We start from the raw sequence: 12,500 nt of genomic DNA, 5'->3' as shown, positions 1-12,500 counted from the left end.
ATTTGGACAAAAGAGAGGAACGCTTCCATTCTGAACGGTATCTATTTATCATGCTTCGTGCTCAGCAGAGGAGAGAGAGAGAGAGAGAGAGAGAGAGAGAGAGAGAGAGAGAGAGAAGGGGAGAGCAGGAGAGAGGGAAGGAGGGAGGGAGAGAGAAAGGGGGCAGTGGGGAAGAGGAGGAGATAGCAGTTAGCAGGAGCAGGAGAGAGAGAGAGCGAGGGGGTGAGGGGAGGGGTAGGAGGTGGAAAGGAGGAGAGAGGGAATGTGAGAGCGGAAGACGAGAGAGAGAGAGAGAGAGAGAGAGAGAGTGGGGAAGAGGAGGAGACAGCAGTGAGCAGGAGAGACAGAGAGAGAGAGAGAGAGAGAGAGAGAGAGAGAGAGAGATTGGAAATTAGAAATGGATTATTGAAGTATCAATGAAAAAAATACGATGGTGTACTGTGAATGCATTATATCTCTAACACTGAAAGCTTGATATAATACTATACTGAAATTTTTAACTACATTTTCATTTGTTGATGTCATCAACAAAATGAGGCTGAAAAGATATGGCTGACTATATCATTTTCCTGGGATTAACCGATCTCATATATTCTTAATACTGAGCATACTTAACAAAATGAAGTTCGTCTTCTTTTGATTCCTTACAGAATGGGCGCAATAAATCACATTCTGTATAAATCCTCTATAATAAAATAACGGGTACAAATATCACACACACTCCAAAACAAAAATTTCGATGTAATTTGTTTTACAGAACGGATCAAGTTAAGGTGTAATTATTGAATTACATTGTGAGACATTCCGTTGAATACAGAATATGTCTGGAATCTTTCTCTTGATTATGAAACTGCCAGTTTTACCAGTTACAATTAATAAGTCTGACGAAGATCACGAATAAACATCTGAATATTTCCTACTCCTTGATTTATCCAGACATACCCATATCCATATTCAAACAAACACATTAAAAAAAAAAAAAAAATTCTCCTGTTCCTTTTAACCCTCGTATCGAGTTGCAAAAGCATTGTTTACCTTTATGCTGTAGCCTATTTCAATACATACAAATTATTTTAACTCACTCAGTACGGCCAGTCCTCTCTTCTCCTCTACACAGACACCTCGGATGTCCAGTGGGTGTCTCAATGACCCAACCTTTAGCTTCCGTCGTCAGAATTGTGGTATTCTTTGGCAACATTCACCTCTTCAGTATAAGAGCCTTCCGCTTGCAATATTTTGATGGTGGTAATTGGGGTGAAACGCTGTTAACGTCGTCTCTTTCGCCGTTCGTATGGAGAGAGTTAAGCCAATATTTTATGCAACACAGAACAGAATCAATTACAATAATTATCGACTTCACCATAAACAAAGTCATTTGACGTACGTCTATCTGCTCCTAAGAATCTCTTCAAAGCATACAAATGCATCTTCTCACACTGTTCAGCTGCTTTATCCAAGAGAGAGACACGGACACGGACATTGTATTATTGCCATTGGCAAATACTATCCTTTGGCACAAAAGAATAACGACGGTTTACAAAGAAATTAACACTTTGGCTAAGACTTGAAAAGAAAAACAACAGAAAACACAAAAACAAAATCATAAAACAGAACATGATTATTGCTAAGTATAATTATATATTAATGAAACTGTAAGGTTACCTTCGGAATCATATCTAAATACCAGGCACACACGCGCACGCTCACGATTCACTCAGTTCACATTCACAAGCGCACACACATTTGTACTAGTTAGTCTAGGGCTTATCAGTGCATTATACAAGGCAAGTAAAATCGAATGACGCACCTCGACCATCCAACTTTCTACAAAATCATTCATATAAGTTGTGAAATTGACATCAGGGCATGAGTTGTTTTTTGTTTTGTTTTTTGTTTTTTGTTGTTGTTGTTTTTTTTCGATATCTATAAGGCTTCCAAAGTTAATTGCTTTTTCCAACAACCCCAAATTAGGGCGATAAATCTCACTGGTGATATTCTTATTTCGTCATCTATCGAAAGCACACTGGTGGGCTACATGTTCTTTAAAATTTCTCCGTTGAAAACTGAAAGAGAGAGAGAGACAGATAGACAGAGAGCACACACACGCACACGCACACACACACACACACACACACACACACACACACACACACACACACACACACAGAGAGAGAGAGAGAGAGAGAGAGAGAGAGAGAGAGATTAATACCATCAAATTCTAACACTCGAAAGTTAGATCTGAAATTACTATTGAAATTACACGTCTAATTCATTTACTTTCAGTGAGGGGCACCAGCATAACTTTTGTCTGGATTTCTTCGCATTGTGGCTTTTTTTTCCATAATGAGAAGGTTGATTTATTAGCAAAAAAAATGAGCAAAGGGATCAGCTGAGTCAACATGTTTATCTCTTCCATTTTCATTGCAAGAATGTTACAGTATAGTGGAACAGACCCAGCGATCAGACTTTCAGATAAAAGAATGGAATATAGGCTGTACAAATAAAATTTTACACGAAGAAATAAATAGAATTTATGGAATTGTTGGCAACCATGAACGACACAATAAAAGGCAGACTGAGTCATTGATCTGTAGATGGAAACTGAACTGTTTCAAGACAAAAAAAAAATATATATATAAAGCGTTTCCTGTACATGAGGTAATTCTATAACAAGTGATCATGTATTTACTTGCGATATGCTAAAATGTCATATACCTGTACTAGCATCTTTCCCAATGAAAGAAATCTTGGACTCTGCACTTTCATTGTTCGATTTTTTCAAATCTTTGTCAAAATAGTATTAATAGTCCAATTGGATTGTTGTTATAACCTTTGAATGTTTATATCTATCTATCTATCTATCTATCTATCTATATATATATATATATATTAATACTTAATTGTAGGTTTTTTTTTACGCCTATATGTTTAAGAGTTGGAAAGTTATTCTCTTAGTCAGGTTGTAGTTGTTAATGTTATGAATAGTATTGTTTTCATCCCTTTCCCTTCCCCTCCCTTCCTCCCCTTCCCCCCTTTTTCATCTCTAATGTCACTTAATGTGTATAGACATTCAATGAAATTGAACACACACACACACACACACACACACGCACACACACACACACACACACACACACACACACACACACACACACACACACACACACACACACTATACGTCAATTAATGTGCCTGTTTATATCCCTACACTGTTACCTCCGTGGAACAGCCAGAGACGATCGATAGCTGTTTTTATTGTTCCACTTCTGTATATCACTTTGTGAGTGTGTGTGTGTGTGAATGTATATGTGTATGTGCGTGCGTGCGTGTGTGTGAATGTATGTGTGTATGTGCGTGCGTGCGTGCGTGTGTGTGTGTGTGTGTGTGTGTGTGTGTGTGTGTGTGTGTGTGTGTGTGTGTGTGTGCGCGTGTTAAAAGAAAGAGGGCGAAAGAACTGACACTGCTGGTACCCACAGCACAAACGAATCACACACACACACACACTGAGCCAAAGTGTACACATACATACACACACAGAGCTCAAGTGCACACAGACATAATTACACACAGGCGCGTGCACACACACACACACACACACACACACACACACACACACACACACACACACACACACGTACAAAGCGAAAGTGCACACAAGAGGAACACCCACCCACCAGGGTACCCCAAAAATGGCACGCTGCCAGAGGTAGCGAGTCACCGCACATGTGCGGAATGTTACTTTGTTGTTGTTTTGTTTTGCTTTATGTTTACCACAACCCCCACAAGTCTTCAGATCAAGCTGTTCGTGTTGTGTGTGCGTTGTGATATCATAGCACCACGGCAGGTTTCTGATCGTTAACTGACCACTACTGCTCCGATTGCATTCTCTTGTGGTGTGACTGTTATGCAGTATTTGGACTTCTTGACAGGATTTGACAGTTCACTGACCACTGCTGACCACAACCAGTTGACCACGATAAAATGTTTAAAAAAAAACCCAACAAAAACAAAAACAAGGAAAAAGAAAAACAACCCAACCAACCAACCAAAATCAACCAACCAACCGACCAACTAACCAACCAACCAACCAACCAAAATCAACCAACCAGCCAACTAACCAAGCAAGCAAGCAACCAAAATCAACCAACCAACCAACCAATCCACTAACCAACCAACCAACCAACCAACCAATCAACAAACCAACTAACCAACCAACCAACCAATCAATCAACCAACCAACCAACCAAAACCAACCAACCAACCAACCAACCAACCAACCAAAATCAACCAACCAACCAACCAACCAACCAAAATCAACCAACCAACCAACCAACCAACTAACCAACCAAAATCAACCAACCAAGTAACCAACCAACCAACTAACCAACCAACCAACCAAGTAACCAACCAAGTAACCAACCAACGCTTAACTCACTCAGTACGGCCAGTTCTCTCTTCTCCTCTACACAGACCCCTCGGATGTCCAGTGGGTGTCTCAATGACCCAACCTTTAGCTTCCGTCGTCAGAATTGTGGTATTCTTTGTCAACATTCACCTCTTCAGTATAAGAGCCTTCGCTTGCAATATTTTGATGATGGTAATTGGGGCGAAACGCTGTTGACTTCGTCTCTTTCGCCGTTCGTATGGAGAGAGTTAAGGACAGATTTTCTAATAATGTCGGTGGGGGGACGAGAGGTGGAGATGCGGGGTGGGGGGTGGGCGGTGGGGGGCAGGGTTAGAGGGGGCGAAATAGTATGATGGTGACGTCCCTTTATGTCACCCGGATGACAGTTTAGGACAATGACGCACCTCACGGTGGACGATTTTAGACACTGATACCTTCCCCGAATCACCTACGGAAGGTTGTGTGTGTGTGGGTGTGGGTGTATGTGTGGGGAGAGGAGGGGGACGATTTGGTACGTAACGTCTCGCATTCGCATTCGCATGCACCCCCAACACACGCATTCGCACACACATTCGCATTCGCATGCATGCGCACAGCCCGCTCTTTACAGACGCCACCCATAGTATTGACCTCCAGCTATTTACCAACCTTGAAACGAAAGTAGGTCAAGTCTTTACCAGCCGTCAGCAGATCGAATATCACGTGCGAGCCCAACCAACACAACAGCGTCATTTGACAAACTCTTAAATCAACGAGACCGTCTGACGTCAGTTCGCTTCTGCCCTTCACTCATAGTCATACATTTGTGCTTTGTAAACACGTACTGTAATCGATCGCAGAAGCTGCTTAGTAAAGTTACGTTTTACTTTGAGACCCATGTGCATATATATACATCATTTTTTTGGTGCGGAGATTGGATTCTACGTCAATGTCTCCGTCATTATTTTTTGTGCCTCTGTCTCTGTCTGTCTGTGTCTGTGTCTGATAATGTTTCGTTCTCTGTATCTTTTTTTTTCTTCTCTGTCTGTTTTTCTGTTTGTCTGTGTCTTTCTGCTTGTTTTTCTGTCTGTCTGCCTGTGTCTTTCTGTCTGTTTCGGTCTGCTTATGCCTGTTGTGTCTCTGCGTCTGTCTCTCTGAGCCTCTTTCTCTTTGTGTGTGTGTGTGTGTGTGTGTGTGTGTGTGTGTGTGTGTGTGTGTGTGTCTTTCCGTGTCTGTGTCTCTGTGTCGACGCCTCTGCCTCTGTGTCAATGTCTCTATCCGTTTGTGTCTCTTTCTCAGTCTCTGCCTTTCTCTGTCTCTGTCTGTCAATCTAGCTGCCTCTCTCTCTTTCTCTGGATGCTAAATGCGGGTCAGGATACACACATCAAGGATGAGACAAAGACAGAGAGCGTGAGACAGACAGAGACAGATATACAGAAAGAAAGAGAGAGAGAGGGAGACAAACAGACAGACAGACAGAGACCGAGAGAGACCGAGACGGAGACAGAGTCAGAAAGACGGAGTGTGAGGCATCTGAAGTTAAATGACAAGTCACATTTGTTACATCTTTCTCTTGCCCTCAGAGATACCCCTGCCACACAATTCATCACCTTATTTCTTACGTTCTGGCTAACTCAGTTTTATTGTTTGCTTTCCCCTCCTCCGTCGAGGCTCATGCCAACTCATAAATCATCCAACGAACAGCGCTCACAACAACCAACTGAAACGTGGAGGATGAGAAAGAGGGAGAAAGAGAAAGAGAGACAGATAGGGAGGGAGGGAGGAAGGGAGAGAGAGAGAGAGAGGGAGGGAGGGAAAGAGAGAGAAGGAGGGAGGGAGAAACATATGGGGAAAGAGAGAAGGGTGGGAGAAAGAAAGACAGAGACAGAAAATTGTGGAGAGAGAGAGACACTTTGACACTTTGACTCTTTACTGTCATTAGCTTAACAGCCCATGTGACAGGGGGGTGCAGGGGAAGTTACAGTGTCGTTTTATCCAATCATTTGAAAAAGTAAAACAAAACAGAACAAAAACAAAAACTAGCGCACCTAATGTTACAAAGGTTATATCAATAAACAACAGCCAACAAAATTGCACACACACAAAAAAAATAACAACATCATCATTAGATTGACCATCCAAATACTAATTCTATCTGCTTCTAATTTTAACCCTCAAAGAAATCATTTTGGAAACCATTAATGTTTGTATATATTATGAATTAACGGGCATTTTGATCATTTATTTTCTTTTTCCGTGTATCTACTGCCTCTGAGACGTATTTTGCAAGTGAGAGGATAATATTTTCGTCATTTGATGTTAAGACACTGACCAGGTCTTTCCTCTTTGCTGCAGCTGTTTTAAAGAGTGTACAGTTTTCCCGAACCTCCTCGTATCCTTTGCAACTGAACATGAAATGTATCTCATCTTCTTTATTCTCGCCACACAATGGACAAGGAGATGTTAATCCACCTGTCTCAAACCATCTTTTATTAGCATTCAGCCCGACTGTTCTCAATCTAAATCTAGCAAGATTGACTCTGTGCCACCTGTTTGTTATGACTGAAATATATCTTTCTGTCTGAAATGCTGTCTTGAAGGAAAAGAACCAGCTATATTTATCATTACTTTCCATTTCTCCATGCCAATTTTGTTTATAGCATGCTATCAATCTATCTTTAAATTCTGAGATAAACACATTTTCGTAACCCACTCCTTGACACATCCAAACAAGTCCAAATCCATGTTCAGTTAGAGTTTTTTTGATTTGATAAACCCAGTTTTGTTTGCCTCTCTCTTCTTGCAGTAACATCATCTCATACGCTTGCTTACACAATCTGGAAGCCGGTAGCCTTGTCAACTTAATCCAATACTTTACACATTTTACGAAAGTCTTAACATACAGTGGGTATCTGCCGGTTTCCCCATATAGTGCTGTGTTTGATGAGTGTAGTGGAACGCCGAGAAAACGTTTAATAGCAAATGTGTGCACCCTTTCGAGTTGACTATTAATCAAAAGTCCCCAAATTTCTGCTGCATACGTCAAAACCGGTTCAACCTGTGTGTCAAACAATTTCCAGAAAAGGCTCATATCAATGGAATGTAGCTTCCGAAAAGATTTAATAATTTCTATTACCCCTTTTTTCCCTTTTTTGCTTGTTTCAGCCCAAGCAGACGACAGACTCAATTTCGTGGTAAATAACATCCCCAGATACTTATAGGAATTCGTCACTATTAACTCTTTATCACCATAAAACCATTTTTCATGTGCTGAAAGGTGGCCCCCATTTCGAAAAACTATAACATTAGTTTTTTCAAGATTTACAGTTAGCCGCAATCTGTCTGCCTCTTGCTTTAAAACAGTTAGTTGATTCTGCAATCCAATGGCCGTATCAGACAAAAGCACAATATCATCTGCAAATAACATCAAAAACAATTCTACTGCTCCTGGAATCATCTGAATTCCATGTCTACCCTTTTTTGATATTTCAACAGCAAGTTCATTAATGAAAAACGAAAACAACAAGGGACTTAGCAGACAACCCTGTTTAACACCATATGGACATTCGAAAAAATCAGAATAATTACATTTATCACGTACACACACAAGGACAGAATCATATATACTCTTAACGGCCGTATAAAGCTTGCCATGTACACCAGTTTTTCTCAAAATATCCCACAAAATATTACGATTTACAGAGTCGAACGCTTTTCTGAAATCCACAAATGCTACATATAATTTAGAATTTCGTAAGAGATAATTTTGTACCAAAGAATACAGTGTGAATATGTGATCTATCGTGCTATAACCAGCTCTAAAACCCGCCTGCTGCTCAATGTTTTTCTCTTCTGTTTCTGCCCACTTCGTAAGTCTTTTATTCAAAATATGAGTATAAACTTTGCTGATTACACTTGTCAATGCTACTCCCCTGTAGTTATCCGGATCATTCGTGTTGCCTTTTTTATGTATGGGGATAATAATGGATTTCGACCAATCATAAGGAAATGTCCCATCTTCAAACAATTTATTGAATAAAGAAACTAAGAATTCTATGACAGAGTTATTTGCATTTTTTAACATTTCACTTACAATGAAGTCTGGACCAGAACTTTTACCAGCTTTTAAATTCTTTATACTATTAATAACTTCCTGCTTAGTTATTGGGTCATCGAATAAAGGTTGCTCTCCCCTGTTCTCTTCGTCTTCAAACAAAATTTCTTCTTGTTCAAAACTATCCCCAGCTGCGTTAAAAACATTAAAAAAGTGATTATACCACTGCTGAGTGCTGATATCATTATAGATCACTGCTTTCTTATTAACCGATCTTATAATTGACCAAAACATCTTTGGGTCATGAGCATTATTTTTTAGTCTTTTTAATCTTTCTTGTTCAAACGCTCGTTTTTTGTCTCTCTTTAGATCAACATACACTTTTCTTTCTTTCGTATAGTCTTCTTTCTTCTGCTTCCTATCACTTTCCGTCTTACATCTTTGAAATCTCTTAAGTAATCTCTTAACCTGTTTTTTCTTCTGTTTACATTCTATATCAAACCAATCATTAAACTCTTTCTTTCCTTTTCCACACACTCTCACCATGCACGCAGCAGCTCCGCACAAAGCATTAGTAAACAAATTAACTCCCCTGTCCACATTCAAACATAACATGCGGTGAGCTTCACATATACTTTCTCTAAATTCATTACTGTCCAGCTCATCTTTAAACAGCTGAACCTTTTCTTCATTCCACACAATTTTGTTTTCACCAGCACATTCTGTCTTTGGTTCCTGGTCTTCTACAACACACTGATCATTCTCATATTTCAGTACAACAGGCAAGTGCCAGGAAAACAAACAATCATCAATCTGCAAATCACAACGCTTACATAAATTTTCTGAAACAAGAAAGTAGTCGATGACACTATTTCCATGTGGTGACACAAAAGTAAAATCCCCACTGGTGTCATTATTACAAGATCCATTTATAATCAACAAATCAAACATCAAAGCAAGATCCAACAAAGATTTCCCAAACTTATTAATGACAGAGTCCTTTGAGATCCGTTCAGTTCTCTCTTCACCAGACACATCAGAATCACAACTTGGCACATAGTTCATCATGCTCTCCACTCTTGCCTGTTCACACCCTGTTCTGGAATTCAAATCACCACACAACATTATATACTTATCATCTTTATGTATACACTGTATCATATTTTCTTCTAATATAAGAATGCCATTTTTTAACTCAGTATGATTATAGAATGGTGATCCCTCAGGGGCAACATAGCATGCAATTAATATCACATTTTTGTCCACACCAAACACACTTTTATCAATCTCAATTGCTATTGTATTATTGCAGTCCATTTTTATCTCTTTTACATGTTGTTCAATCCTTTTGTTAACCATCAGTACAACCCCCCCAGAGTTTCTTCCATGATGAGACAATTTAATAGCAGGAGCATCAAATTTTAAATGATCTGTGAAAATGCCACTATAATCGAATGTTGAATCAACAAAAGTTTCAGTAAGACAAATGAAATCAAAGGAACTGATGTAGTTAACAAACGGTATATCATTCAGTTTGCCATACAAATTTTCAACATTATAATTTAGAAAAGTCCATTCCTTTGGATGGCCAAGCCTGTCCTATTTCTTTCTGTCACGCAGTGTCCTGCCACTGTCACTGACACCAGCTGGGGACTTGCTGGGCTGGTTCTTAAAATAACCGTGTAGCCCGCCTTGTCTGCTTGCCGCAGGGCCAGTGGTCGCTGCACGTGCGCTGCCGCTGTGTTGTGTGACGTCACGGGGTGTCCTTTTTGTGCCTCTCTGCTGTTGACCTTGGCCTTGACGCTGGGGGACACCACCGTCATCACGCCGGGGGGTCGTCCTGTCAGCCAATCCGTGTCGATACCGGTCACCCGCTGTCACATCTGTGACGTCACCAGGAAGGGAGCCTTCGCTGTGATTGGTCGAGTCCCGTCGTCCTTGACTTTCCGAGTTCGTGCACCCCCGTGTACCCGCTGCCGTGCTGTGTGCAACAGGACTGCAGTCTGCTACGCCCACTGATGCTGCTTCTGCATACGTTCTGGGATCAGGAGGCAACGGAGCGATCACCAACTTTCCTTTCCTGAAGTATGCCTTCTTGCCTTCTCGTCTGGCCTCAGCAACAACGCTGGATTGTGCTCGCGTCAAATCGTTGGCGACTTTTACACCTTTCTCAGTCAGTTTGTTTCTTAAGTCTCTATCTGTGATAATTGTCATTTTGTCTCTCCATCTGGCAAATCTTACTATCATCGGTCGAGGATTTCCTTCCCTGGTCTGTCCAATACGGTGAGCACGCACAATGTCATCAGGTGTCCACTTTTTCACCCCTCTCTCAACACTGTTCAATGTATCCACCACAGCACTGACACACGTGTCATTGTTCTCATTCTGTCCAAGTGGGGGAATCCCAAAGAAGCGCAGGTTTTCCCTCCTCGAGTATTCTTCAAGTTTGTCGATTTCTGATTCTATCTTGCTGATTTTCTGCTCCATGGTGTCCACAGTGGTGGTCAGTCTGGTTGTTACCTCCCGCCCCTCTGCTACCTCACTGTGTAAATACTGTATGTCCGATGCCACATCACTCACAGCTGCTGCCAGGTGGTGATATTCCTGTTCTATCTTATCACAGCGCGTGTTTATGTTTACACATTGTTGCTTCACCTTGTCCAGTTCAGATTTGATGTCTCCCAGGTCCCCTCTGATTAGAGCCGTTTGTTGATCTGTTTGCTGCTTGATGGCCTGGAGAATTTCTCTGGTCACGTCTGACTGCACGCTGGGTTTCACTTCACATTGAGCCGATGTCGCTGCTTCTGTGTTCTTCTTCACTTGATTGTCTTGCTCGTGGTGGTTGGGGCCAGGGTTCATCTCCACATCACCACTGAGGAGCAGTTTACGCGCTGAGTGAAACGCGCTGAGCACACACAACACGGTAACCATCTCTGTGGTGTGCACTGCCGAACAACACGAATTGTTGGCACCTGACACATCTACGTCATTCGACCTAGTTCCTTGCAACATTTCGAGCTCATTTGTGTATGTTCTCTCGAATGCAGCAACAATGTTCACATTTTTTCCAAATGCACACACGAGCGACACCAACATGCCGAATGAGAACACACTGCACAATAAGTCAACAACTGTCATGCAAGCACCTCTGTCTATCTCTTCGCTGACCTGTTTTCTTCCTGAACGCACTCGTCGACCCGTTGACCTAGAAAAGGCGGCGTTGTAGAAATGGCCAATTCTGGCCCTCCAGCATTCAGTTTGTATCATTTTCGTCACTTTCACAGTCACTGAGTGTTTATAAATTGCCTGCATCCACCTAATAGAAAATATTTTTCCAAACAATACAGGAATCACGTATCGTTTGCGGACACCTCCACTGAAACATCCTGTCAATCCGCCATCTTGTGTGAACCCCCCTGGAGAGAGAGAGAGAGAGAGAGAGAGAGAGAGAGAGAGCGGAAGCGAGTTATGGAGAGAGACTATACACGAACACACACACACACACACACACACACACACACACACACACACTACCCAGCCCCCCATCACACCCACCCCACAATCCTCCTCTCTACTCCCCATGGTCCCCCCCCCCCCCCTTACCTGCCAGCGAGAGGTGGGTCAGCTTCCTCATGGAGTAGAGGTCCCTCCGCACCACCCCCACTCCACAATCCTCCCCTCGCCCCACCCCCCCCTTCCCCCACTCTCCCCATCCCCCTACCCAACCCTTACCTGCCTAGCGAGAAGTGGGTCAGATTCCTCATGGAGTGGAGGTCCCTCCCCACCACACCCGCCCACAATCCTCCCCTCGCCCCCCCCCCCCTCCCCCACTCTCCCCATCCCCCCACCCAACCCTTACCTGCCAGCGAGAGGTGGGTCAGCTTCCTCATGGAGTAGAGGTCCCTCCGCACCACACCCGCCCACAATCCTCCCCTCGCCCCCCCCTCCCCCATCCCCCCACCCAACCCTTACCTGCCTAGCGAGAAGTGGGTCAGATTCCTCATGGAGTAGAGGTCCCTCCCCACCACACCCGCCCACAATCCTCCCCTTCCCAGTCCCCTC

The 12,500-nt window shown here is 42.4% G+C and overlaps 1 protein-coding gene across 1 annotated transcript in view; it reads right to left on the bottom strand.

Moving 5' to 3' along the window:
* The window catches only part of LOC143282607 (uncharacterized), a 37,304-nt gene that overhangs the window by 11,736 nt on the left and 13,068 nt on the right, over positions 1–12,500 (bottom strand). Inside the window, exons 3-5 of the mRNA XM_076588294.1 lie at positions 10,409–11,383; positions 10,080–10,278; positions 9,467–9,537 (exon numbers count right to left, since the gene is read on the bottom strand). Of these exons, the coding sequence (XP_076444409.1) occupies positions 9,467–9,537; positions 10,080–10,278; positions 10,409–11,383 (1,245 nt within the window). The remainder of the gene's footprint in view (positions 1–9,466; positions 9,538–10,079; positions 10,279–10,408; positions 11,384–12,500) is intronic.

The sequence above is a fragment of the Babylonia areolata genome, chromosome 1 (genome assembly GCF_041734735.1).
Source record: "Babylonia areolata isolate BAREFJ2019XMU chromosome 1, ASM4173473v1, whole genome shotgun sequence".
In the NCBI taxonomy this organism is placed as follows: Eukaryota; Metazoa; Mollusca; class Gastropoda; order Neogastropoda; family Buccinidae; genus Babylonia; species Babylonia areolata.
Note: the sequence above shows the minus strand (reverse complement) of the source record. Positions and strands in the feature narration are given on the sequence as shown.